Below are 26,873 nucleotides of genomic sequence, written 5' to 3' on the forward strand. Positions count from 1 at the left end.
TTATTTCTTCTAGGTGCATCGCTCGTTAATGCCACGTGCCTTTGTGCGTTTGGGCGCCAAACCAGAGTCCGCTTCGTACTGGATGAACTTCTACTGTGTCTGCTGAGTTGCATCGAAATGGGCCACGCATTCTGATGACAGCACCCATTTCAAGGCCAACTTGAGGAAGTCTCACATTTGGGTGGCATGACTACGCAGGGGAGGGCATTCTCGATGAAGCATCCCCCCCCCCCCCGCCTCCTTGAACCAAATTAGATGAATTTTCATTCACAAGCAAATGAACGTGGGTGCCTCTGTCTCATAATTTACACCGCCGAAGGCTTGCGTTTACAAAGAGCGCTGACCAAGAGCACATATTTAACAAGTTTTTGTTGCCGTTGTTGCTGTTGTTATTTCCGTCCCCGTCGTATTCGCTGCGCTCGATTGGGAAACGGCCCATACCCAAAATTCATCATCATCATCATCATCAGCCTGACTACACCCACTGCAGGGCAAAGGCCTCCCCCATGTCTCTCCAACTAACCCTGTCCTTTGTCAGTTGCCGCCACTGTATCCCCGCAAACTTCTTAATCTCATCCGCCCACCTAACTTTCTGCCGTCCCCTGCTACGTTTGCTTTCTCTTGGAATCCACTCCGTTACCCTTAAGGACCAGCGGTTATCTTGCCTTCGCATTACATGCCCTGCCCAAGCCCATTTCTTCCTCTTGATTTCAACTAAGATGTCATTAACCCGCGTTTGTTCCCTCACCTACTCCGCCCTCTTCCCAAAATTATCGGCCATTAATCGGTTCGCAGCAATGTAATAATGAAAAACCTTTCTTTTTTTCTTTCCTCTTCCCCATTTCAACCTTTCTTTTCTTTTGCTCCTGGAACAATCATCCCGAGTGAATAAAACCGAATTATTCTTTCTACGCTCCTAATTCCTGACCAATCCCCCAGTGTGGGTATGCGCCGTTAGAAGCGCCGTTAGAACTGACAGGCTAAGCCAGGACTGACACACTCGTCTCTTCTACTGACCACGATAAAAGCCTCTGCCGTCTCGAGCGCGGTTTGTCAGTTCGAGCGTTCGCGCTTCAGACTCGCCGCTTCCGGGTGGCGAGGTGATTTGAAACGCGCGCCGTGGCCTCCCCTCTCTCTTTCTCTCTCTGGAGGCGGAAGAGGAGAAGGGGGCACAACAGGTCACGATAATGGTGCGGGTGGCGGTGGTGGAGATGAGGGGGAGAGCCAGAGCGTGGAGGACAACGCAGGGAGGTCGTGCACGCATCGCGGGCAGCCGAGACTACGTGAGCGGCGTGAGCGAGTCGCGGCGGGCGTACGGACGGCACGCATGAGGAAGGCGGCCTCTGTGTGTCTGTTGCTGGCGGCCCTATTACTGGTGGCCGCTGCCTGGCTTCGAAACAACGGACGACTCCGCAACCTCCGTGCACAGAACAGCCTACTCGACAGTCAGGTAAAAAGCTCTGTGTGACCACATCGTCGCAACATGTGCCTTATGACGATCTGAGACGAAAGCGATATTGAAACCAGCGCGGGCCTGTAATGTGTCACTCGCGACGCGACAAAGTGTATGTACTCTTCCAGGCGGCCACTGCAATCTTTCTGCGCACTATACGGACAAGTGGAACTATACTGTCCAGTTCATTTCGTGAGCTAAACGCTCCCTCCGTATGCATGTATTAAGTCATTTGCAATCCCGAATGGTGCGCATTCACTACCTGCGGTGACGCGACTTAACGATTTGCCTGCCTGTCACTTGTTTCAGGGAAAGGGGTAAAGGTTAATCTCGATGCTGACGAGTGGATTTGCGCACGTGGTTTCGGTTGTTTTGAGTAGTTGTGAGTGGCTGCCAGCGGTGTCAGCGAAGTTGACGGCTCTGCCACAGCGGCGACGAATCACGGGGCTGAGGTTACATGCTTGCGTAGGGTGGGGCCTGGCCAATCCGCATTGAGCGCGCCAGTTTTGAAAGGTCGTTCGCCGCGGCTAGCACATTCTTTTAGGTGTTATTCTGGTTGTAGTCTTCTTTTTATATATATATATATGCGGCATCGCCTTAGCCTCGAAGCCCTCGTTCAGGATGAGCGCAAAAAACGAAGTCTTGTTTATTATGTCAACTCCATAGAAAGCTTTATTGTGAACGCCCCGAATGTTTGCATTCACATAACGAATGGCGCGACTGTTGTTCGTTTACAAGGTGTTCATTCAGTGTGGAGATGTGCCTCGCTTTGCGTTGTACTAGCTGGATCCCCTATTAGTGGCTTTGAACAGGGCTTAAAGTCAGAGGGGTCTAGTGGGGTCTCAGTCCCCCCACCAGTATTGACAAGGGATCTGAAACCCCTTGAGCTGGAATGTAGAGACTGCATGAATCCGAAGCAGGCGAACATTTTTTGTTCTTCTTGTCAGTGGTGGTCGGAACACCTCTTCTCAGTCGCTTCGACAATTTCGCCGTGATTTTTCGTAAAAATCACTTCCTAAAACCCGAGACGGAGAAAAATAAGAAGCCGGCAGCACTACGCAAAGCCTGCAAGAAAAAGAAAAACCCGTGCCTTCACACCGCGAGCCAGGCCAGAGCTGGACATTAAGCTTCAAGGCTACATAACAACAATTACGAGCACACCAGCCGATCGCGGGGATCGCTTGTTGTTTCAGGTCTGCGTCATAAACTGAACAAACAACGACCTTTAAAAATGATTTCTCCCCTTTGTATAAAACGTGGTGTGAAATAGGTCGCAAGCCGCTTTTTCTCTCTATTTTATTTCCCTTTTCACCTGTTCTCGCATCACCAGAGACCTCTTTCGACTGAACCACACTTTTAAGCACTAGTTCTGAGGGCGAGCAGTCAGCGGACTGTTTACATACGTAGAGGTGACGTATGGAAATTTTGATCTGCATGGGTTCATTGCTTCGAGAAACCATATGAGCACAACTCGCTAACAAACAATATTATGTACTCATATCAACGTTCTGCGCTACAAAATTCTGTGGAAAATTTAACCGCTTGCATGACACAGAGAAAGGAATGCAAGCTGTTTGAAGTGGCCTGAGCTGAAGTTCTTGAATAAAGTGGAACATTTTGCTAGAATAATTGGTTTATTGGGGTTTAACGTCCCAAAGCGACTCAGGCTATGAAGGACGCCGTAGTCAAAAGGCTCCGGAAATTTAGACCGCCTGGGGTTCTTTGACGTGCCCTATATCACACAGTACACGGGCCTCTAGAATTTCGTCTACTGTGCGATATCAGTTAATGTTAAAGAACTCCAGGAGGTCGAAATTTCCGGAGCCCTTCACTACGCTGTCCCTCATAGCCTGAGTCGCTTTGAGACGTTAAACCCCAATAAACCAATTAAAACTGAAACGTTATTCTTACAGCTCAACTGCCCCAATCAGGAATATCTTTTAACTTCTTAACTATGTACATCAGATTAATTACCGCTGTTACTATTATCACGTTTACTCTTGAGCAAAAAGAACAAGATTTCTGTTCACATGTGAAGCTAGGCACATCATCTCCCTGTGCGCCCATTCGGTGCTGCAGATGTGTTAATATTTACTGCCTACTTTGTTCAGACGATGAGATACCGAGTGGATGTATGGAATAACCGCAATCTTTTGGCGCCTGCAGCTGCCTCACGCTTACGGTTAGATTTCATTTTAAAGTTGACGTTGCGTTTTCTTCTGGGAGGAAATTGCGCAATATTTGCCCAGCTGGGCAACGAAGCTGGGATTCCCAACTAGGTAGGAAGGCCGAAGTTGAGGGTGCCACTAACCATAAGGAGGGTCGACTGCGTCAAAGGCGTTGTATATATAGGATTCCCCTGTCTTGTGGCGCATGGTATGTTGGGCAGACAGAGCGTTGTTTGAACGACCGCCTGAGGGAACACTTTAATTCCTTGGACAATGCCGGCGGCTCGAATTTAACTCCTCATTGCAGGCAGCGTGAACACACGTGCACCCCAATGCTTCATCAGACGGAAGTTGTTTTCAAACATAAGGATCAGACAGTGAGAGAGTTAGTAGAGGCGTATCACATTGATAAGGGGGTTCCGCGTGCATCGCAAAGCCATCATTGTCACTGGTTAGCCGCGAATTTGCCCTTCTGGATAAGACGTTGTCTGAGAAGTAAGATGGGAAGCAGTGCTTTGAGGCGAAAGCCTTTAATGGCTCATACTGTCGTTCGTTAACAAAGCGTGTCACACGCGTTTAACTCGGGAACTAATAAGGATATAAGAAAAGCAGTGGTTGATTCAGATAGAGGAGGAAAAAATGAACTTAGAAGCCAAGTTTGGTGACTGTAGATTAATTAATTATAGGCAAAAATGTCGAAATTGCGCCGAAATAGCCCGGACGTCGATATAGCCACGTAAACGGTGTGACGTCACATCCACTGAAAGTTGTCACGGCGTAGTGAACATTATCACAGAATGGTCGGAAAAACTTCGGATTTGTGTCAAATTAGATGAAAAAATGTGTAATTAAGCGTAATTAACATTTAAGTTCCCCGAAATATGTATAATTTTGGTATATATATGGCCACGGGAACGGTACTTGTCGCCTACCGCAGGACAACAAGCAGGAGGCCTGGTCGTCCGAGCAGGCCCGCCGCGTTCGGCTTCTGCGGGAGGCGTGCTCCCGGAGTCAGAAGGACCGAGACCTGCTGGGCCCCCACTACCTGGGAAGCCGCAGCAACCGCCGAAGGGGTCGCCCCACGCACTGTCCTCCCCGGCTGTGCCCCATCTTCGTGGACGACCACAGGAAGGTGGCCTTCTGCTTCGTGCCCAAGGTGGGAGGAAAGAGAGAGAAAATGAAGTTTATTGAACTTTTAGCCCCCTCTACGGAGCTTTTCAGTACTGTGGCCATCTAGCAGGCATCACTCTGCACGTTATGGATGTGCTGAACAAAAGCTTGAAGCATGGCGTTGCTGGTTTGGGCTTGTGAAGTGAGCCAGAAGGAAGGGTTGGATGCATTGCTCTGAGCGTATCTGTGCAGGATTCTTGGGCTATAGGACATTACCACACAGAGAGAGAAAGGAATTTTAATGAGAGGAAAAGGGGGAGAGGTCGGCCGGTGGTAACATGGCCCTATCTGCTACTCCACACTGGGGAAAGGGCAGGAAGTAAAGGGAAAGTGCGAATGAAGGTTGATGATGGCATAATACAATGAGTTTCGTGGGTGATTACCACAGAGTGTGTATGAAAATGGGAAGTCCTCGTAGAGGGGACAGGTAGGAGGTATTAGGGTCCTGATGAAGTGACAGACTTGGGAACGGTTCTGGCTCGCCTTATTCTGCAGGCTTCTTCGCTGGTCATATCCCGTGGGGGTGTAGGTAGAGCTACTCTGTTGTCTGCGAGTTACTGCTGCAGTATAGCGCGTCTGTCTTTAGCATGCGTCTTTCATGGCGTACTCGTGTCCTGGAAGTCTGGCAGCAGACATTCGGGGCCCAGATAAACATTGTCGGCCGCGAAACTGTGCGCTGTCTCGTTTTCTGGGACGCTGTCGTGACCAGGACTACACTGAATGAGGATTTAGTGATGTCGTTTCTGTTTTATATGTTAGCGGACAGTGTGATGTGTGTGAAGAGGTATGTGTCCTTGCTGGAAGGCCCGGCACGCGTCTTGACCATAGAGTTTCTTACTATTACCTAGAGGGAAAGCTGGCGGCGCTGCACTTCAGCCACCATGGACGCCCAAAGCATCATGGGGCGATGAGCTACTTGTTCCGGCACAGTCGTAATTTTTCGGAAACATGGAGTGGCACTACTAAGACGTTTCATTCCGAAAACTCTGTTCCTGTGTGCGCAGACGACTTTGCCGCGAACGCAGTGTGCAAAACCCATAGTAGTGAAAACGCAACGACACACGACGCCAATAAAAGGTTTCACTTTTCCAAAATGCCATTAAAAAACCTCTTATAGTATTTAAGGAATAACATCTTTTTTGAAAACATATTTACTTTTAAAAGTGCGCCTGTTAATTAGGAAATATTAGTTTTTATAGTGTTCATTACTAGGCCAATAGGAGAGCGAGTCGTCTCTTATTTTGGGCAAACTTTGCACTTAAATACTTTTCTGCTCGTTTGGTGCAATAATTAGACAAGATATTGAATATTAGGAGATTTGTAGTTATCAAACAGCTTAATTTTTCTATTATTTTTTGGCCAAAAGTTGCACTTCCGCAACAAGTAGCTCACCGCCCCATGATGCTTTGAGCGCCCATGGTGGCTGAAGTGGTCTCGAGGGGTCGCCAAGCAAACTCCCATAGACGGGCTGCCAGCTTTCCCTCTAGGTAATAGTAAGAAACTCTATGGTCTTGACGGTAAGTCCGTGGTAGGACATTGTTGCACTGGTGTAATGGGAGCGTAATGGAAGATATAGAAAGGGCACAGCCGCCACCTCGGCGACCGTGGCCGTGGCATTCAGTAGACAGAGAGCGAGAAACTTGCAAACCTCGACGGCACAAACTTGAGCAGGGTGCGGAGGGAAAGCTCTGTCCGCGCTGACCAAAGTCCCTACTTGGGGACTCGTTTTCGACAGTCAACACGAAGGCACGTCCTGTAAGCAAGAGATTCCCTGCGGAAAAACCGCACCGATCAGGACCGCGGAGAAACCTCACGAAATACAGTGCGCACGTGGGACCTACCCCGCCTCCGAACACACCCTGCAAGAATTTCTGTTAAACCAGCCCCTGCAAGCTGTACCTGTACATCGACACGACACCGCGGCGTGGTCAGTCTAGGTGGCGTACAAAGCTCTGCAATAGCGTTACGCAGTATAAAAGTATAAATAAAAACTCCTCAGGCGGTCAGCACTGTGTAACGCGAGAACCAGCGAATTCAGATAGTCAGTTGACGTCACTCTGTCAGAGAAGAGATCACTGTGCTATTACTAGTGACGTCACTGTGTTCGGACCCGCCTGCGTAAAACGTTTTCATGGCACGTTGTGCTGACGTAGTGTGTGGCGTCACATTATACAGACCAATCGTCATGACGCGCCACTGCATGCTGACCAATCAGTGAGTCGTGCTGTTACCACGCCAACATCGACGCCGCAGAACCAGAAAACGTGCCCTTAACAGCTGTCGCTGTGAAATCCTTGCACACAATGAGAATTGGCGCTCGCGCTGCCGCAGGTGGCCTCCACGTCGGTGAAGTCCCTGTTCGCAGCACTGCTGGGGATCAACGCCACTTCCGGCGACGGGGACGGCGACGACGCCCTGCACGCGCTGTTCAACGAGCGCGTGTTCCGCATCGGCCCCACGCACTGGGCACCCAGCAAGCTGCGCCAGTACACCAGGGTGAGCAGTAAATAGGCTGGAAAAGAACAGGGAACCTTAGATGTTCAGCATCACCGGTCACGGTGAAGACTACCGCGCCGTCATGGAGGAAAAAAAACTTCCTCCATGCGCGCCGTTTTCTTCCACGGCGGCGCAATATTGGACTGAAAGAAAGTATCCTCGCCTCTCTAGGCCACGAGAACGGCCAATACAGCTGACGGGCACAGAAGTTTTCTTTCAAGTAGAACTTCTTGGAAAAAACAGCGCTAAACGAAAGGACAGTGAAAAAGAACACAACAGGACCGGCGCTGACTATCAACTGAAGGCTTTATTAGGAACAACACGCAATATATACTCCAATGACAACCAAGAACGCATAGCAACACCAAAAGCTACAACGATACATCAATCACCTGGATCAAGATACTTCAGTTCACAGTCATGAACTGTTGGAGAGGGGATGCTCACGCACGAGTCACTGTTTTTTTGGATATGAAAGGCTTCACTGATTTTCCGTGTTAGTTTATCTTTGTGTTTGTACAGAATCTTAGTTTCATTAAAAATGGGGGTGCATGATTTTTCAGAAGAATCAGGTTGATAAACTAACACCGTGTGATAAACCGTGTGATAAACTAACACGGGAAATCAGTGAAGCCTTTCATATTCAAAAAAACAGTGACTCGTGCGTGAGCATCCCCTCTCTAACAGTTCATGACTGTGAACTGAAGTATCTTGATCCAGGTGATTGATGTATCGTTGTAGCTTTTGGTGTTGCCATGCGTTCTTGGTTGTCATTGGAGTATATATTGCGTGTTGTTTCTAGTAAAGCCTTCAGTTGATAGTAAGGACAACGAAAAAGAGTACAACAGGCCGGTCCTGTTGTACTCTTTTTCGTTGTCCTTTCGTTTAGCGCTGTTTTTTCCAAGAAACATGTACCAACTAGCTCAACTCTCCGTTTTATTCAAGTAGAACTTATTGGTTTCACGTCTGTACCAGGGACCTAAACCCTTGAGAAACAAAATGGTGTCCCAGATCAACCGACGACTGTCACCACCCTAAATGAGGACCCAAGTCACTATATTGTTCTCTAATAGTAATGGCAGTAATGTTCAATAGTTTCAGAAGGGAGCAATGATTTACGATAATTTATTACGATAATACGATAATAATTTACCGGCAGCGATGCCCTGGAAGTGGTACAAGTGTGCATGCACTTAGGGTAGGTAGTGCCCGCAGACCCGTTCGACGAGAGTTAAATAACTAGGAGAATAAGAATGCGGTGGAGTAAGTTTGATAGGCACTTGAAGGTGATGAACAGCTGTTTGCAAAAATTCCAAAAGAGGAAATTACACTTACAACAGCTGCATTTTACCCGGACTAACTTGTGGGGCTGAAACGTGGAGGCTAGCGAAGTGTGTCGAACTTAAGGGAAATGATAGGTGTAACTTTAAGAGACAAGAACACAACAGAGTGGGTCAGTGAACTAACGCGGGTTAATGACATATCCTAGTCGAGAAGAAATGGGCATGGGCAGGGCATATAATGTGAAGGCAAGATAACCGATGGTCATTAAGGGTAGCGGAGTGGATTCCAAGAAAGCGCAAGTGCAGTGGGGACCTCAGGGGGTCAGGCGAATGGATGAGATTGGGAAGTTTGCGGGGATAAAGTAGACGCAGCTGGTACAGGACAGGTTGAATTGGGGGGGGGGGGGGGGGGGGGTGGATATGGAAGAGACTCTTATCCTACAGTGGACGTATCAGGCTTTTAATGATGATGATGCTGACGACATATTCATAGTAGTAGTAGAAGAAGACCTTTATTCGGCCATAATTTACAGGCCGAGCATGTCGTCCGCCTGGGCGACCATAAGTCGCTGTTCTTCCTCCCCTTCAGCGCCAAGCCAGTCGAGCCAGGTGGTGATGGATAGAGAAGGTGGGGGGTAGGAACCCGACTGCTGAGCAGCCGGGCAGTAGAAGAGGCCATGGGCCAGGTCCGCATAGATACAGGGGCAGTTAGGACAGGAAGGGTCCGATCGATAGCGATAGAGAAAGAGGCGGGACGGGGTGATGACTGCATTCATTTCAACGTGCCGAAGAAGGCGAGCCTCCGGCACCGTGAGTGATGCATGAGGGGTAGGGTAAAGGCGTTTGTCTTGGCGGAGCTCGAGGTAGACGTCTTTTATGGTGCGGCGAAGGGTGAGTCTCCCACCGTCCTCCGAGGGCTTGGGCCAGGGGGATCAACGATGCCCGGAAAAGTGTGTCGCGGGCGAGCTGATGGGCCAGCTCATTGCCGTCAATCCCTGAATGCCCAGGGACCCAGCGGAGGAAAACGATGGAAGGCTGCAATGCGGAGACCGCTCGTTCGACCTCCTGTTGGAGAGGAGGGGTTAGGGTGCGTTTCTGTATGTGGTGTATAGCGGCTTGTGAGTTTGAATAGACTGTGTACTCTCGAAGAGAGGGAAGGATGGCAAATGACTGGAGGGCATGTGCAATGGCGAGGACCTCGAGGGACAATGCATCCGGAGGGCGTAAATACGGCCCGCTGGTGTGGGTTACAGTAGTGGGGAGGTGGGGATGGTACAGGGCGTAGCCGCAGGAACCTCGAGGAGCCACGAAGGAGGCATCCGAGTAGGCTACACACTGGGTATCAAAGAGAGGGGAATGGTACTGCGCGGCCGCATGACGACGGCCGGCGTGCAGGACGGGGGACATGTTGGTCGGGAGAGGGAGGATACGAAGATTAGGAGCCGGGGTTGGAATAGGAGAGGTAAGGAGGGCGATTGGAATGGGCGAGATACCCGCTTGAGTCAGTAACCACTGACCCTGACAGGTAAGGGAAAGCCGGGCAAGCTGCGAGTCACGATGGAGAGAGAGAAGAGAACGGAGAGGATGAAAGAGGCCTGTGGCAAAGAGCTTAGCGGTAGAGGTAGTGATAGGGAGGTTGAGAGCTGCCTTGTAGAGGCCCACACGGGCAGTCTCGAGAGCGTTAAGAAATGTTCATATACATGTTCGTTCGTGTATATATACCCCCCCTGGCTGACCTCAATGGGGCGCTAGCTTTCCCTACCACATTCATACCAAAATTGTGAGCACCCATTTGTCGCACAGCGTTCCGAGCGGTGTCACGCGATTTCTCGTTGCATATATAATATATAGCTTACATTTGCTAGTCAAGTTGGAAGCTAGCTTGCGACAGGGATTCATACCGACGACATGTGGACCTTCCATTGTACGCCTTCCCAGACCCTCTACCCCTTTCCTTGAGGCGTGGTTAATGTGTGGACAGATATCGGAGACAGTTAATGCGCATTCCTTTCCTCAGAAACCAAGTTTCGTATCAAGGTTGTTACGCAACCGTTCGTTGTATAGCGTTGCTGGTGGTGTCGTACGATTTCTCGTTGCATGTAGCGTACTTGTAAAGTCAGGTTAGATATTGCTCTCGACATGTATTAAGGCGAAAGCCTTTAATGCCTCATACTGTCGTTAGCAGACGCGTCGGCAGCCCTGTCGGCAGATTTGTCCGCCTTTCGGCATCACTGCTTAAAAAGAAACTGCGCCGAGTGTGGGAATCGAACCAGGGCCTTTGGCATTTGACGCGGAGATGCTACCACTCCGCCACGAAGGCTCAAGGTTCGAGCATGAATAAAGGCGCATCTAGTGAATGCATGGGTTTCATAAACAGAAATAAAAGGAATAAGTTCAAGAAAAGGAAAAATAAAAAATAAAATAAGAAAATAAACAAAAATGAAAACAAAATAAAAAGAACAAAAGGAGCAAAAATAGAAAAATGAAAAGAAAAACAAAATATGAAAATAAAAAAGTAAATAAAAACAAGGAGTGTGCCAGGAAACGCTTTCGCCTTGCAGCACTTTAGAGAGCCAAAGTGCCCCCTGAATTTTTTTTCGAACCGACTGTACGAGTGTTTCACTCGGACCTTTGTGTTATTCAGCGTTTGTGGAATCAACGTTAGGAGGCGCGTCTTCATTTCATTTCTCAGTGCGCAACCTGCGTCGAAGTCGAATACTCACGGTGGCACCGTAATGCTTTTGCCTTCACAGCAGTCTTAAGTGTCCGGTGAATTATGTTGCGGAAGCAACACTACGCTAGGTGTGAGCGATTTCGCGGAGCCCCGGAGAGCCCCAACTGCGCATGCGCGAGGAGCGAGTGTGAGACATTTTCTGCGTAATTTCCTTTCCTCAAATACAATTCTCATTTTCTTCATTACGGCCCCTCTTTCTCTTTCTTCTTTCACTCCCACTTCCTCCCTTCCTCTACGGTGCGGTTCGGGTGTCCACCGAGTGACAGATTACTGCGCCATTTCCTTTCTTCAAAAAGCGTTGCGTTCATAGGGCAAGGCATCGCGCCGAACAGGTGGTGGTGTTCCGTGGACTCCCTGGCAGCGCTACAAAACGCTGTCGCGTTCCACTCCTAAGGGCGAAGCTTATGCGTAATTAATTAGCAGTTAACTAGTATTTAGTCATTAATCAGTAATTATTCAGTAATTCGTACTTTGTCATTACTTAGTAATTAATACTTAATTATGTGTGACGTCACCAATGCCACAGAGAGAGTCAAAGTGGTGCAGAAAACGCTTCCGCCTCTACGCACTGTAGACAGTCAAAGTGCCCCCTGAGATGATGATGATGATGAAAAGCCTTTATTTAATAAAAGAGGTGAGGCTTTCTTAAAGAGCCCCGCAATGGGTGGAGTCCCTATTCCGGGACCCCATTGGTCGAAGCCGCCAGCTTAGCCCTCTTGACCAAAGCCTTTTGGGCCTGAAGGTCCGAGCAGCCAAGCAGGGCCGCCTCCCATTACTCTCTGGTAGGGTTGGGGTGCCGCCGCCGCTGCAATTGCCGCGCCGTTGCTTCCGCAATTCTACTCGGGGTGGCCATTAGACAAACCACAGCCAATTTTTTTCCTCTCTCTCTCTCTAGCCACTCTCTCTCTAACGAGCACTCTAACCACTGACATAATTAGCGGATGCCTAGGCAAGGCCCAGCTTGGGTTGCGATAGCACGGGGAGCCCGTTGAGGCGTTGTCGTAATACTTCCGGTTCGATAACGTCGTTTCCGATCGTCACGTGGTATGTGACGTCACATGAGATGTTTGTCGTGAGCAGGGGACAAGACCAGTTATACACCTCATCGTACACACCGACCATGTCTGACATGCATGAGGCAACACGGACGCCGCGGAAACGGCTCAACGGGCTCCTTACGATTCGCACAGCACTTGTCATCGGCCCAGGTGTGACACACGTACGCCGCCAAACGGGCCCAATGAGATTTTATGCTATCGCATAAAAAATCAGGGGGCACTTTGACTACCTAAAGTGCGTAGAGGCGAAAGCGTTTTCCGCACCACTTTCGCTGCTTGTGCGACACTGGTGGCGTCACATATAATTGAGTACTAATTACTAAGTGATAACAAATCACTAATTAATGGTTAGCTACTGATTAATGCCTGAATACTAATTCACTGCTAATTAATGACGCCTAAGCTTCGCTTTCAGGAGTGGAAAGCGACAGCGTGTTGTACGCTGCCAGGAGAGAGAGAGAAAAAACTTTATTGTACAAGGAATTCGGGGCACGCCCCAGGGCCCCCGCACGACCCCACTGCACTCAAGTGTTTATGTTCCTAAGGTCCATAAAACTGGCAGCCCGGCCGGTGGCGATGGTCTGCACGGCCGGATCCTCCGAGCGCAGCAGGGTCTCCCAGTCCTCCCAGGTCTTGAGGTTCTCTAGGTCCCGCGGGGGAGGGTCCGCCGGGCAGAGGGAAAGGATGTGGAGGGAAGAGGCGAAGGGTTCTGGGCATAGGGCGCATGCTGGAGTGGGGAAGGAGGGATGATAGTGGGCTAGGGTAAGTGGTGAAGGAAGAGAGTGTGTCTGTAGTCTGCGCCAGAGCGTTGCGTGTTTGTTATCTTGGGAGGGGTGGGGCGGGGGGTAGAGCTCCCTCCAGACACCTCCCCAGAAGCTGCAGAGGAAGCCGCCATTGCACTTGCTATCACCCGCACGGAAGCCCGGCACATTTTAAGTGATTCTAAAACTGCGATTCTAAATTTTGCTCGAGGCCGAGTCCATGTCCCTGCTTTTGGCATACTAGACTCGCCCGATGCACCCCCGCCCCGCCAAGTGGAGCTGATATGGGTGCCCGCGCACTCCGGGAATCCCGGAAACGAGGCCGCCAACCTTTTAGCCCGAGGTTCTTTAAGCCGGGCTCAGGTGCCCTCGGATCGGGGATTCACGAAGGAGCGCATGCACTTGTGCCCGGCAATTCTAAAGCATTTCGATCCTAAATTCGACGGGCGGTGCTCACACTGTGGGGAGGTGTCTGACACCTACCACATGGTGTGGGCCTGCCAGCAGAACCCATCCCTACCCCCTATCCCGAACCCCACCCGAGAGGACTGGGAGGCGACCCTGTCCGGTTGCTGCACCCTCGAGGCCCAAAGGGCCTTAACGCAGCGCGCCCGGGCTGCGGCAAACGCCAATGGTGTGCCTGACTAGGCATCCCACCTAGTGGTTGTAAGGGCGTGACCCTTCAGGTCACGACCCCCAACACCTCTCTCTATGATTAATAAATGTTTTCACCACCACCCCATGCACTCATTCAGCCAGCTGACGCAGGCCTACAGAGCCTCGCGCCTGCCAGGGAGTCCACGGAACGCCACCACCTGTTCGGCGCGATGCCTTGCCCTTTGAACGCAACGCTTTTTGAGGAAAGGAATTGGCGCAGTAATTCTGTGTCCTCTCGGTGGACACCTGAACCGCACCGTAGAGGAAGGGAGGAAGTGGGAGTGAAAGAAGACAAAGAGGGCCCGTAATGATGAAAATGAAAATTGTTTTTGAGGAAAGGAAATCACGCAGTAACTGTCTCACATATCTCGGTGGACACCCGTCAAAATTCAGGGGGGCACTTTTTTGACCTAAAGAGTGGTCACTGATGTGTGGTTAAGATGTTAAGCTTCGCCTCTAAGAGTGGAACGCGACAGCGTCTTGCAACGAACAGAACAAAATAGATGGGATCATAAGGCAGGCATATAAAGCAGCATTGGGGCTGCCCCACTGCACTCCTACGGAAAGACTTCTTAAACTGGGGATCTACAACACCACCACGGAACTATGCGAGGCACATATATTTGCGCAATTAAGGAGGCTTGCGACCTCACCCCCGGGGAGAAAGATCCTGAGCAACCTAGGATTACATGATAGAATTCCGGAAAGAAATGCGCAGGCAAAATTACAGACCAAAGTTAGAAAATCACTCACTATTAAACCATTTCCAAAAAACATGCACCCTGCTTTTCACGAAGGCAGGAGGAGAGCCAGAACAAAGGCCCTTGAAGCCAAGCTCGAAGGCTCGGTATACACAACCTATGTAGACGCGGCGGAATACGAAGGAGGCGACTCCTTTGTGGTCGTGGCCGTGAACGACTCGGGTGAAACATTAACGGCCGGTTCGGTCAAAACAAAAAACTCAGGGACAGCGGAGGAGGCGGCTATCGCCATGGCAATGGCCAGCACCAAAGCAGTCACCATAATTAGCGACTCCAAGGTGGCTATCAAAAATTTTGCGCGGGGTATGGTCTCCCAGGAGGCAGAACGAATATTAAGACATAAAGACTGGGACCAAAGAGAGGTGGAACTAATATGGGTGCCGGCACACTCGGGGAACAGGGGAAACGAGTTGGCTCACAGTATCGCTCGAGGTTATGTCAGCCGAGCAGTGAGCCGGGTTGAGTCCCCAAATTTCACGAGAGATGCATTCATATCATTTCACGAATACACCAATCAGTTTAAACTGGAAAGGAGGATCTATCCGCCACCAGACAAAAAGCTCGACAAAAGCCAGGAGGTAACGTGGCGTCGGCTCCAGACGCGAGCCTCCTTTAGCCCGTCGAGACTAGCACACATGTATCCAACACAATACAACGCTACTTGCAAACAATGCGGCGAGATAGCCGGATATGACCACATTTTATGGCGCTGCAAAAAGGCGCCGCCACCGGCGGACCTACTACCAGTCCCTTCTCTAGAGCGGTGGGAGGCTATACTGGCCAGCTCAGACCCGTTGACGCAAGTCCGGGCCACTGAGTGGGCTCACAAGGTCGCCAAGAGCCATGGGCTCGAAGCCACCTAGTATAATGCCCACTAGGGCTCAGTGCTGACAATAAACGTTTTCCAATCCAATCCAATGCAACGATGCCAGGGAGTCCATAGAACGCCATCGACCATTCGGTTCTACGCCTCGCTCGTCGGTAAATTGGTTTTTGAAGAAAGGAAATGTATCTGTGTCTCATATCTCGGTGGACACCTAAACCTAGCCGGAAGGGAAGGGACGATGATGAGAGTGAGCGAAGACACCGTATTAGCTAGAGGCGCCTTTATTTATTCTAAACCGTCGAGCTGGCATGTCGGAGTGGATAGCATGTTCGTCTCGCACTCCGAAGACCAGGGTTCGATTCCCGAGCTCGACCAAATTCCTACGCGGCTTTATTTATTTATATGGCTTGACTTGAAAAGTTAATTGAGCTAATTGGGCAATTAAGCAATTAACTAAGCTCAGTCCCACTTACTTGGAGCATCACTATACGATCCCTTCAATTGGTTGCATGGTTACTAGCCAAGTAGAATTGGCCCCGTTTGAAATTCGCGCACTGTGACGTCACGACCGTGTCGAACAATTGAAAAGCGTGACATTTCTGTCGACAACTGCTGCTTACAACGATCAGACATTAAAGGCTTCCGCCTTAAAAAATGAGCCGACTCTGAGGCAGCGATCACACCCAACATAGGTCGCCAGTTCTCTGCCGCGAGCTAGGCTCTAACACAGCTAGTAAGTTTCTGCTGCACGACACGCGAAGTCGTATGCTACCAAAAACACTGCGACAAACGGTTGAGCAGCAACGTTCATATGAAGATTCGTAAAGACCTAGAATTGGAAGTACCTAAGTCTCCAGTTCGAATCCCTGCCATGAGCTAGGCTCTAACTTAACTAGTAAGTTTATGCTGCACGAAACGCTGAATCAAGTGACACCATCTAAAACATTCTGCGGCAAACGGTTGGCCACAAATTTTACACGAATGTCAGAACTACGCGACCCGACAGACGCCTGCCAGACAGGGATACATATGCCGGATCGACATTTCCTAGCGGTGCTGCCACGTTATTTCATTGCAGTTTGTCGTCTGGGCCAAACTGGCGCTAAGGTATTTTTTTGTTTTTTTTTCAGTATTTTAATGTCAAATTAATGCGTTTTGACTCCTCTGTCAAAGGTATGCTGTCCTGTTTTACATCGCCCACGAGCAATTCCTGTTAGTTAATTGTAGATGTTTATGGTACCTCTTTAATTGGCTCGCCTTACATGCTGAGTGTCATGTGTTCTTGTAAATGTCAATGTATCTGGTAACCTTGGCATCTGTACATACGTAAATAATTTTTCTAAACACCTCGGCAACCACTGGGTTACGATTTGTGTTACAGCGCATAACGCTGATACCTGAAGCGCGAGAAGTGGAGCTTAACGCTCTAATACAATGTCGTTGCGATGGAGGCCTCCATCTTGGATTGTTCTGCATAACTCGGAGGCTCGAATCTCGACCGGTAGAGCTAACACCCTAAAAGTAATGGCGACGAGTTGCTCGTAAGATTCTGTACCGTCCACTCAGAGGCCCGGTGAAGCGCGGTGTCTTTCGGTCTCCTATCGCATGGTGTGCGCCTGTCCCTCCGGCCCTGCTATTTCCCCCATCCCCAACCCGGGAGGACTGGGAGGCGACCCTGCTCGGCTGCCACGACTTACAGGCCCAACAAGCCTTTTAGTCGGGCGCGCACGGGCGGCGGCCACCGCCATTGGGGTCCCAAACTAGGGAGGGACCTTCACCTAGTGCTTGTAAGGATCGGTCCCTTTCGGACTGATCCAAACATACCTCCTGTCCCTCCCTAATAAATGCTTTCACCACCACAGCCACCCCATAATCCATTTGATGTACAGTCTTTGTCAAAAGTTTACAGCCCAGGGGGTTCACTTCCAAGCTTTATACTGGGACTCCAGGAGCATTCATGGAAGTCCTACCTATTGCAGGAGGCAGTACCAGAAATCTTCTCATGTCTGGGAAATTTGGAGCGCTAGAGATTCATTAAGAACGACACAGTGTGGCTCAAAAGAAAACCCTCTGGGCTCCAAACTTTTGACAAAGGCTGTACCTCGGCGGCCCTCATAGCTCGGTCTTGAGTAGCAGTTCCGTACACACGCATACATACGAAGACGCGCTCCTTTGCGCACGAAAGAAGCTACATGCTGTCACCAAATGAAGAAGGAAGATACGCGGAAGTAGTCAGAACGCAGGCGGCTATAGCCTCGATCGCAAACTTGCATGTCTTACTCTTACTGTGATGGACTTTAGGAACACATATACACTTGAGCGCAGTACAGTCGTGCGGGAACCCAGGGAAGTGTCCCTACCTGCTTTCATATAATACAGTTCTCTCTCACCCACAACAGGCTGCGCACAAAATAACGTTATAACCCACTTTCCTTGTACGTTCATCTACGCAGGGCTTCCATAAACAAACCAGCCATGCAGCGCCGGTTTGTTTGGTACAGCCAATGAAATTCTCCTAGATTGCTCTTCTGAAAACATCGCATAAAAGGTGTCAGTCGTTGAGCTCGCCACAGTGCACGCTTTTGCTATCCCAGAGAGAAAGAGAGAAAACTATTTCAACAGGAATTCGGGGCACACCCCTGGGTCCCCGCACGACCCCACTGCACTCAAGTGTTTATGTTCCTAAGGTCCATAACACTGGCAGCACGGCCGGTGGCGATGTTCTGCACGGCAGGATCCTCCGAGCGCAGCAGGGTCTCCCAGTCCTCCCAGGTCTTGAGGTTCTCTAGGTCCCGCGGGGGAGGGTCCGCCGGGCAGAGGGAAAGGATGTGGAGGGAAGAGGCGACGGGTTCTGGGCATAGGGCGCATGCCGGAGTGGGGAAGGAGGGATGATAGTGGGCTAGGGTAAGGGGTGAGGGAAGAGAGTGTGTCGGTAGTCTGCGCCAGAGCGTTGCTTGTTTGTTATCTAGGGAGGGGTGGGGCGGGGGGTAGAGCTGGCGTGAGGCTCTGTAGGCCTGCGTCAGGTCGCTGAATGAGTGCATGCGCTCCGTCATGAATCACCGATCCGAGGCCCCCTGAGCCCGGTTTAAAGAACCTCGGGCTAAAAGGTTGGCGGCCTCGTTTCCGGGATTACCGGAGTGCGCAGGCACCCATATCAGCTACAGAAATGCCTTGATTCTGCAAGACTTTGTCCCAAAGTTTTCTCTTCGACTTGCCCAATCAACTGTGCCGTGCCTTTCCTTCCCTCAAAAACCAAATATCCAAAGATGAGGGAGACAGCTTCAAAAGCAATTTATTTCCAAGCTGGCGGTCTCGCTTGCGCACCATGCCCCGAGCATGGCTGGCACATACCGCCTCGTCTATGACATTGCTCTCGTGGTTGCTGACCTGCCACGTAGGCATCCGTGGTCGGGCTTGGTTGAGGGACTGCCAGCTGCGGCGGCTCAGTGGTGCGCTAAGCTGCTGGGCCCAAGAACGCTATATCAACAACCTGCAGCGGCGCCCGAGTTTTTTATGCGAAGCATATTACTAGAGGTACACTACAGCCCTTCGCCGTGGTTACGCGCCGTGCACACCACGTGACACATGACGTCACGACAGAGGAAGATGAGGGTCCACCTCGCGCCGTCGCTGTGGTTGCACGCCGTGCAGACCACGTGGTACAGTGACGACACACCACGTGACATACCACGTGACACATGACGTCACGACAGATCGCCGTCACGCGCTGGGAGAGGGAGAACGATGCCATCGCCCAGACACCGGAATGTCCTCGAGCGGCATTCCCGCGCATTTCGAACGCGTGTTCACACTCGGTGTAGGTGAAACGCTCGCTCCACCGGGCAGGCGGACGCGGCTTCCGTGGCAATCCAGGCGCCCACCCAACGCGCGTCTCGGGGTTAGTCGGCGTTCCGCTGTAGCCATGCCGTTGTCTTCCCCCGCGACGAAGGCTTCTAGTGGTTGTATTAAAATGATCAAGTATTCAACCAAGGAAAGCCATGTATTAACAAGCCTAGCCATCAATATGCTTCGCATCTGACCAGGGTTAACCAAGTTAAGCCTCAGCCATTTTTTTTTCGTACCCGGGTTCGAACCCGACCGCGCCGACCGCGTTTCGATGGAGGCGAAACGCGAGAGGCGCCCGTGTGCTGTATGATGTCAGTGCACGTTAAAGATCCCCAGGTGGTCGAAATTATTCTGGAGGCTTCCACAACGGCACCTCTTTCTCTCTTTCTTCTTTCTCTCTTTCTTCTTTCATTCCTACCTTCCACCCTTCCCTACGGCGCGGTTCAGGTGTCCGCCGAGATATGTGAGACAGATACTGCGCCATTTCCTTTCCTCAAAAACCAACCAACCAACCCGCGTTTTTATAGGGGCGTAACGCAAATGCCCGAGTGCTGTGCGGCGTCAGTGCAAGTTAACATGCCCCAGGTGGTCGAAATTATAAATGCTATAGCATTTAGTTTGTCGTCTTGCGAAAACCACCCGGTTTCCCCGTAACGGAATTCCCTGATTGGTCGAGAGGTCTGTGGCGTCATCAGTACAGCCAAGTTTGAAGATCTTTCAGCACCTCAATTTGATTATCGTATGGGATTGTACTAACCCGACCTACAAATCCCCTATAATCCGCACACATATTCACTTTATTCCGCCAGCTGATTCCCACTAACCCCCCTTAATCCGCCCACTAATTCCAACTAATCCACCTTAATCCATTTTCTGGGGTGTACCTGCTTCCAAAACTTAGCTACCGCACACCCAAGGCCCCAACAGGCGCATACAGTAGACGCAGGAGTGCCAAGGAAAGGTTTCTACTAAACTTGGCTATTGTTGGGCATAAAACGTGGAGCCGTAAAAATACGACTCTTCTCGAGGCAAACCTCGAAGATGATGGTGTGAAAGTTTCTATACTAGCCTAACACCGAACTTTCACTTGCCTTGAACCTATTGAACAATTGAAAAAAGTAGCGTCGAAATAACTTAATCTGCACACAGACGAGAGCATCGTGGTGCAACTACTAATTTTTAGGTACAATCCACGTTTTCGGCCTATAGCACTAGCCAGGCCAAACACAAAACTTCGCGCTTTGGAATGTTAAACCCCCATAAACCATAAATGAAACCTCGCCTTCCCGGCATTGCTGCGTTTTAATTCCCCTCCAGCAACCACTCTCGAACACCTTCACACAGTGGCAGGTAGGTAGGTAGGTAAAAACTTTATTGATGAACCAAGTAAGGGAAGGAAGTAGGGGAGGTTTGGTTGGCTTGGTTCTTAATCCCGGTTGGCGGCCATCAGTCCATGACTTCTGGCGACCTTCTCCGCCCATTCCACCAGCCTCTTCTGTGAGGCCGGCTCGGAGCTAGAGACCGCGATCTCCCAACCGTCTAGGTCTGTGAGGTTCCAGCGAGATGGTGGTTGGAGTTCTCGGCATATGAATAGTATGTGTTCAAAGTTTGCTCTCGGAGCCCCACAAAGAGAGCATTGGGGCTTGTATTGATCCGGGTGTATCAGTGCCAGATATGCCGGTGAAGGAAACGTTCTGGACTGGAGTTGCCTCCATATAGTCTGTTGTTCCTTCGTGAGGGTGTGGTGTGGTGGTGGGTGTGTGAGCCTTTCCTCTCTGTAGTGTAGCGTGATTTCATTGTAGGTGATTAGTCTGTCCCGCGCGCAATCCCTCTCCACTGTTCGGCCTGCTCGGTTGACGTACGCTCGAGCAATAGAGTGCGCCTCCTCGTTTCCGGGGTTGCCTGCGTGGGCTGGCACCCAAACTAATTGAATTGGTCTGGGGTCGTGGGGGTTTGATTGGAGAATTTTGTAGGTGGCAGAATGGATCTGTCCCTTTGCAAAATTCCTGATTGCGCTTTTGGAGTCGCTCATTATGAGTGTGGCAGTAGAAGATGCTATGGCCAGTGCTATGGCCGCCTCTTCCGCTTCAAGAGAGGTGGTTGCCCTTATCGAGGCCGAAGCCTTGTGTTTGAGGTCGTATGACACCACGCTTAGGGCGTACGCTGGGTTGCATAGATATTCTGCCGTGTCTACATAGGCTGCGTCTTCGTTGTCCGCGTGTTTTTTATACAGGGCTTTGGCGCGTGCTTCGCGTCTTTCCCGGTTGTGGGTTGGGTGTACGTTCTTGGGTAGTGGGTGGACGATTAGCTTTTCCTTGATTTGCTTAGGAATGCTGTGGGTGTTGTCCGGAGGGGGACCCGTTGGTTTGATGTTTAATGCGGCTAGAATGTGTCTGCCCGTGTTTGTGGAGGATAGTCTGTCCAATTGTGCTGTGCGGTGGGCTTCAGTCAGTTCTTGAAGAGTGTTGTGGACCCCCATGCGGAGGAGTCTGTTGTTAGAGGTCCCTTGTGGGAGATTTAGGGCCGATTTGTAGGCCTGTCTTATTAGCGAGTTTACTTTGTCCGCTTCCATCTTTGTGAGGTGAAGATAGGGGAGTGTGTATACCATTCTGCTAATCACGAATGCTTGCACTAACCGCCTTAGGTCATGTTCTCGCATGCCTCGGTGCTTGTTTGCTATTCTTTTGATTAGCCTGAGGGTTTGATGTGTCATGATCGTGAGTTTGGAGAGTGTCTCTGTATTGAGGCCGTTGCTTTGAATGAACATTCCCAGAATGCGGAGTTTCTGTACCTCCGGTACTGGGAGGCCGTCGACCTTCACGTGTGTAGAGGGGTTTCCCTTTTTGTGACGGTCCGCGGTCGGGTGGAGCAGCAGGATTTCGGATTTGGTCGGCGAGCATGCGAGGCCTATACAGGCCGCGCACTCGGCTACCGCGTCCGCTCCCGCTTGGAGGGTTTCCTCCATTTCGCCGACATTTCCCGTGGTCGTCCACAGGGTAATGTCATCTGCGTAGAAGGAATGGGACAAATGTGGGATGCGCTGTAATTTTCGTGCCATCGGTATGAGGGTAATGTTAAAGAGTAGTGGAGATAAAACGGAGCCTTGGGGTATGCCCCTGCTTCCTAGGGGGAAGGGGGAGGATTCCGCGGACCCAAACCTTATCTCCGCCGTTCTGTTATTCAGAAAGGCGGTTATGTAAGCGTTTGTTCTAGTACCTACGCCTAAGTCAGATAGGGCGCTTAGTATGGCTGTGTGCTGGACGTTGTCAAACGCTTTCGTGAGGTCTAGGGCTAACAGGGGCAAGCATACAAGACCTCGCAGCCATCGAACCAAACCGTCACGGTTATGCACTGTTCGCAGATTCCATAAAAGCGCTCCAGAACGGGCAAATATGTTTACCCTCCAGCCCTCGAAGCGACCTCCACACCGCGCTAAGAAATCGACGACCTCGCACTTTCGTGATCCGGTGTCCCCCTGGCCACGTTTGAATTGCAGAAAACCAGATGGCCCAGCTGCTCGCCCGTGACTACATGCCCCGGGAACCTTCAATCTTCTGGCCTTTCCCATCAATATGGGAATATACCCTTAACGTACTGTACTACATAGGTAACAAACACCCGCTGAAAACTTCATAGAGGCCCTCCAAATACTGCCCCCCCCCCCCCCCCCCCCCCGAGCTACCAACACCATCACTGCGACTCAGGAAAGTAGAACTGAACATATTATACACACCCGCGCCCGGTTCTAGCCTCTATACCCATACGCCTCCGAGCTACCCTACCATACCCTAACTGCCCGGAACATTGTGCAAACCCGCAGCATTGCATCTACATGAGCCTAGTTGTCATACAATCCCCGCTTTCCTTGCCCACCCCTTCCTTCCTGGAGTGCCTGATTGAGATCGAATTAGTTACAAGATTAACTGGCCCTTGCGGATCAAGCTGCCCCCCTCCTCGTCGACAGACTAATTTTGCAAATAGTGCTCTTTTTCTTTCTTTCTGTCTCCACCATTCCTCAATATTGAAGCTTCCTCGTCTCCTCCTCTGGAAACCTAAGATCTATACTGTAGTAGGAAAAAAGAAACAGCAGTTGGCAACGCTGGTCAGTGGTCCTCGGCGTCCTGTATTACTCAGCTGGCCAATTACAAAAGTGTCTAATATCAGCTTTATAAGTCTGACTCAGACAATCCAGAGGCATAAAAATTCTTGAGCTTATAATTATTCTCGTGATTAACTTCTTGTTTAAGTAACAAGAAAAGCCTTTACAGCGGCCTACTTTTCATCATGGAGGAACCCTGCTCGGCGGTCCTCAGTGTTTTCAGAACTTCATTCTTTCCTTCTTTCACTTCCTCCTTCATCCTTTTTCTTACGGGGCGGTTGAGGTGTCCATCAAGAGTGAGACAATTACTGCACACTTCCTCTCCTCATAACTATCAAAGCCTGACGCCATCCAGATTCGTAGCTTTGGCGTGCAGCTTTTAATTGAGTGCAGTACAGAATGCAGTTAGCTGATTGCATTCCCTCAAACCCAATTTCCAATCGTTCTACAAGTTTTCGCTCAACGCCTTGCGCAGGTCCTGTTCGTTCGCCACCCCTTCGAGCGCCTCGTGTCCGCCTTCGAAGACAAGGCCGGCAGGCCGCGGGACCGGGAGCGCTTCTTCTATGACGTCTACTGGGACCGCATTGCTGCCGCAATTGGCAACAACGCCACCATCGGCGCCTCTAACTCGTCCTCGGGCGTCAGCTTCGCTCAGTTCGTGGACTACCTGCTACGAGTGCCTGTGACCCAATGGGACGACCACTGGGCCCCGTACTACTCGCGCTGTGAGCCCTGCCTCTTCGGATACGACTTCGTAGGCCACCTGGAGACGGCCGCGCAGGACCTGACGTTGCTATGGCAACGAATGGGCCTGCCGCCTCTGAACTCATCCTTCCTGACGCATCGCAACGCGACGCCTCACCGCCACAAGCGGTACTTCGACCAGCTGACGGCGAGCCAGGTGGAAGGACTCTACCAGCGCTATTTCTACGACTTCGTGCTCTTCGGATACGACCAGCGCGTCTACGTCACTTCCGGAAAGAGCTGACAGCTCTTTGATCGTGACAGTTAAACTTTGGAAGTGCACACAGCTAAACAATTCTGCGCAGTTCTGAAATTGCACAAGGGAAGATAGAACTTTATTTGCACGGCAGCACTGTAAGGCGCACCTGAAATGTGCAGAATGTGGTGCACTAGCACTACCTGGAGATCCAGATGCCAAATTTGAAAACTGATATCATGGCAGATATCGACGAACAATTGAGGCGAAAGGGAAACATGGGCCAGGATCTTGAAAAAAAAATCCGGCCTGCTGATCGGTGCACAATTTTGATATTAGCAGTCCATCTCGCCACCTGTGAGAAAGACATGAACGGCTATCGGTAGCTCGAAAAACGACTCGCAGGTCGCTAATACGGGCTGAAGCCACAGCTCAGAGGTGGTGTCTTCGTCTGTCCACTTTCTAAATGTGACCGCGGGTTGTACGCCTGGACATTGAGACGGTGATTCGCGTTTGGTGGGAAAAATATCTCTGGAAAGAGCCACCGAAGGAGTACCATGCAGTATTGTTTTTTCTGGGCATTGCTTTCTTTAAACGCACCAGTTGTGATACACCATGCAGTTTTGGTAGGGTGTTGCCCCATGTTCCGAAGTACGGCACCCTGACTGGTATAAAAATCGTTCCTGTGCCAAATGCGTCGGCAAATAAACTTCTCCGCACCACTCAAATTTTGCGGGGCACTGCATATATCTGAGGACTGTATTGTTTGTGACGACGAAGATCACAGTATGCTACTCCGCATACTGCACGGCACGGACTGCATGGCATCAGCGGAAGCTTTCGGACGCTCTGACATTTCAGGTTACTTTGTCCTTCACTGTACGCACATTCTTTTACACACCCCAAGCACTTTCACTTTTACGTGCAACAGATTCTGCGACGCAAAAAGTGGACTAGCTGCGTCTGTGTATTCGGTAGCAACAATAGGTTTTATTCAGTTTGGTTTATGGGGTTTTAAGTCCCATAGCGACTAAGGCTATGCCGTAGTGGAGGGCTCCGGAAGTTTCGACCCCCTGGGGTTCTTTAACGTGCACTGACATTGCACAGTACACGGGCCTCAAGAATTTCGCCTCCATAGAAATTCAACCGCCACGGCCGGGATCGAACCCGCGTCTTTCGGGTAAGCAGCCGAGCATCATAACCACTGAGCAACCGCGGTGGCGATAGCAAGAACAATAGTTATCAGAGGGTGCGGCAAAAACCTTCACGACTTGAAGCGGTAAGCACAATACAGTTCTTTTGGGGCGATGAGTTGGAGCGAGGCCAGAAACGGAAATTCTGTATAAGATGGTTTAGCTTAAGGTGCCTATGCTATAGTCCGGTACAAAAGTCTGCAGTGAAGCTACGCTCACATTCAGGACCGCCGCACAGTACTTCTCCAACAAAAAAAGTAGTCCGTAGTTAAAACTTTTTTCTTTCCTGAACAAGAAACAAATTGCAAGCAAAAAATATAACTCTAGATTGTGGCTCAGTGGTTATGGCGTTCGGCTGCTGGCCCGAAAGACGCGGGTTCGATCCCGGCCGCGGCGGCTGAATTTCATGGAGGCGAAATTCTAGAGGCCCGTGTACCGTTCGATGTCAGTGGAATTTAAAGAACCCCAGGTCGTCGAAATTTCCGGAGCCCTTCACTATGGCGTTCCTCATAGCCGGAGTCGCTTTGGGGCGTTAAATCCTAATAAACCATAAACCATAAAAGTTTCTGGTTTGTTTTTATATCATCATCAACCTGACTACGTCCACTGCAGGGCAAAGGCCTCTCCATATATCTCTCCAATTAACCCTGTACTGTGCCGTCTGCGGCCGCCCTATCCCTGCAAACTTCTTAATCTCATCCAGCCATAAGCGCGTTTAGGTCTCGTAAGCGAGCCCGGCGGTTCGCCATGCGGCGAATCAGTCGGGTGGTCTGTTGAGAGTGTGTTTGGACAGTCTTTTCGACTTCTTCGTGCGCGCCATGGGAGTGGAGAACTAGCCCTAGTGCACGATTTTGGATATTAGGGGGACGGAATGGGTACCTAGCGTGAGGGAGATGGCAGGATGGACTGAATCGTTTTGCTTGGGGTGGTAGGGAAAGAGCTCTGGCTTTGAAGGGGAGTAGGTTAGTTGTTCCTCGAGCTCGATCGCGCCGAGCGCTGCGAGCTACAGCAGGTCTCCAGAGAGGCGAGGCGAGTGTTCCACAAAGAGCTCCGTCACTCTTCGCCTGTTAGCCCCCAGAGACAGGTTTGCAGGCCAGCGGCAGGGCCCACGCTGCGGCGCAGACCAATGGGCTGTCAGAATGGGCGGCTCATACAACATTCCGAGAATTGCCATGCATTCAATAAAGTTTCGATCAGTCAATCTTAGAGACACTGCTCGAGGCGCTGCAGTTTTGCGAATATTCCTAAAACCACATCCGCAGGGATAGACGATATTCCAATTAAGCTGATTAATGAACTTGGCCCAAGAAGCAAGGAAGCGCTGATAAAAGCATTGGAGACAGTCATAACAAATCAGCAAAATCCGCACAGCTGGAGACAGAGTAAAATGAATTTGATTTATAATGGGAAAGGAGATAAGATGAACAT

General features: G+C 50.5%; 1 protein-coding gene across 1 annotated transcript; it reads left to right on the forward strand.

The window, feature by feature from the left end:
* Positions 1-1,284: 1,284 nt before the first annotated feature.
* On the forward strand, positions 1,285-24,909 carry LOC149348310 (carbohydrate sulfotransferase 8-like). Its single transcript, XM_089585793.1, has 4 exons — positions 1,285-1,450; positions 4,559-4,777; positions 7,123-7,287; positions 23,788-24,909. The coding sequence occupies exons 1-4, from the start codon at positions 1,328-1,330 to the stop codon at positions 24,298-24,300; spliced, it is 1,020 nt and encodes a 339-aa protein (XP_089441919.1). The 5' UTR covers positions 1,285-1,327; the 3' UTR covers positions 24,301-24,909.
* The last annotated feature ends 1,964 nt before the right edge of the window (positions 24,910-26,873 follow it).

The sequence above is a fragment of the Amblyomma mixtum genome, chromosome 4 (assembly GCF_055824585.1).
Source record: "Amblyomma mixtum isolate Tamu chromosome 4, ASM5582458v1, whole genome shotgun sequence".
NCBI classification, from domain to species: Eukaryota; Metazoa; Arthropoda; class Arachnida; order Ixodida; family Ixodidae; genus Amblyomma; species Amblyomma mixtum.

What these genes read in the sequence shown, in the direction of transcription:
- LOC149348310 (XM_089585793.1), top strand. Translation starts at nt 1,328, where the DNA reads ATGAGGAAGGCGGCCTCTGTGTGTCTGTTGCTGGCGGCCCTATTACTG. An exon ending in ACAGCCTACTCGACAGTCAG is followed by an intron (nt 1,451 to 4,558) that starts GTAAAAAGCTCT and finishes CGCCTACCGCAG; the next exon opens with GACAACAAGCAGGAGGCCTG. An exon ending in CCTTCTGCTTCGTGCCCAAG is followed by an intron (nt 4,778 to 7,122) that starts GTGGGAGGAAAG and finishes GCGCTGCCGCAG; the next exon opens with GTGGCCTCCACGTCGGTGAA.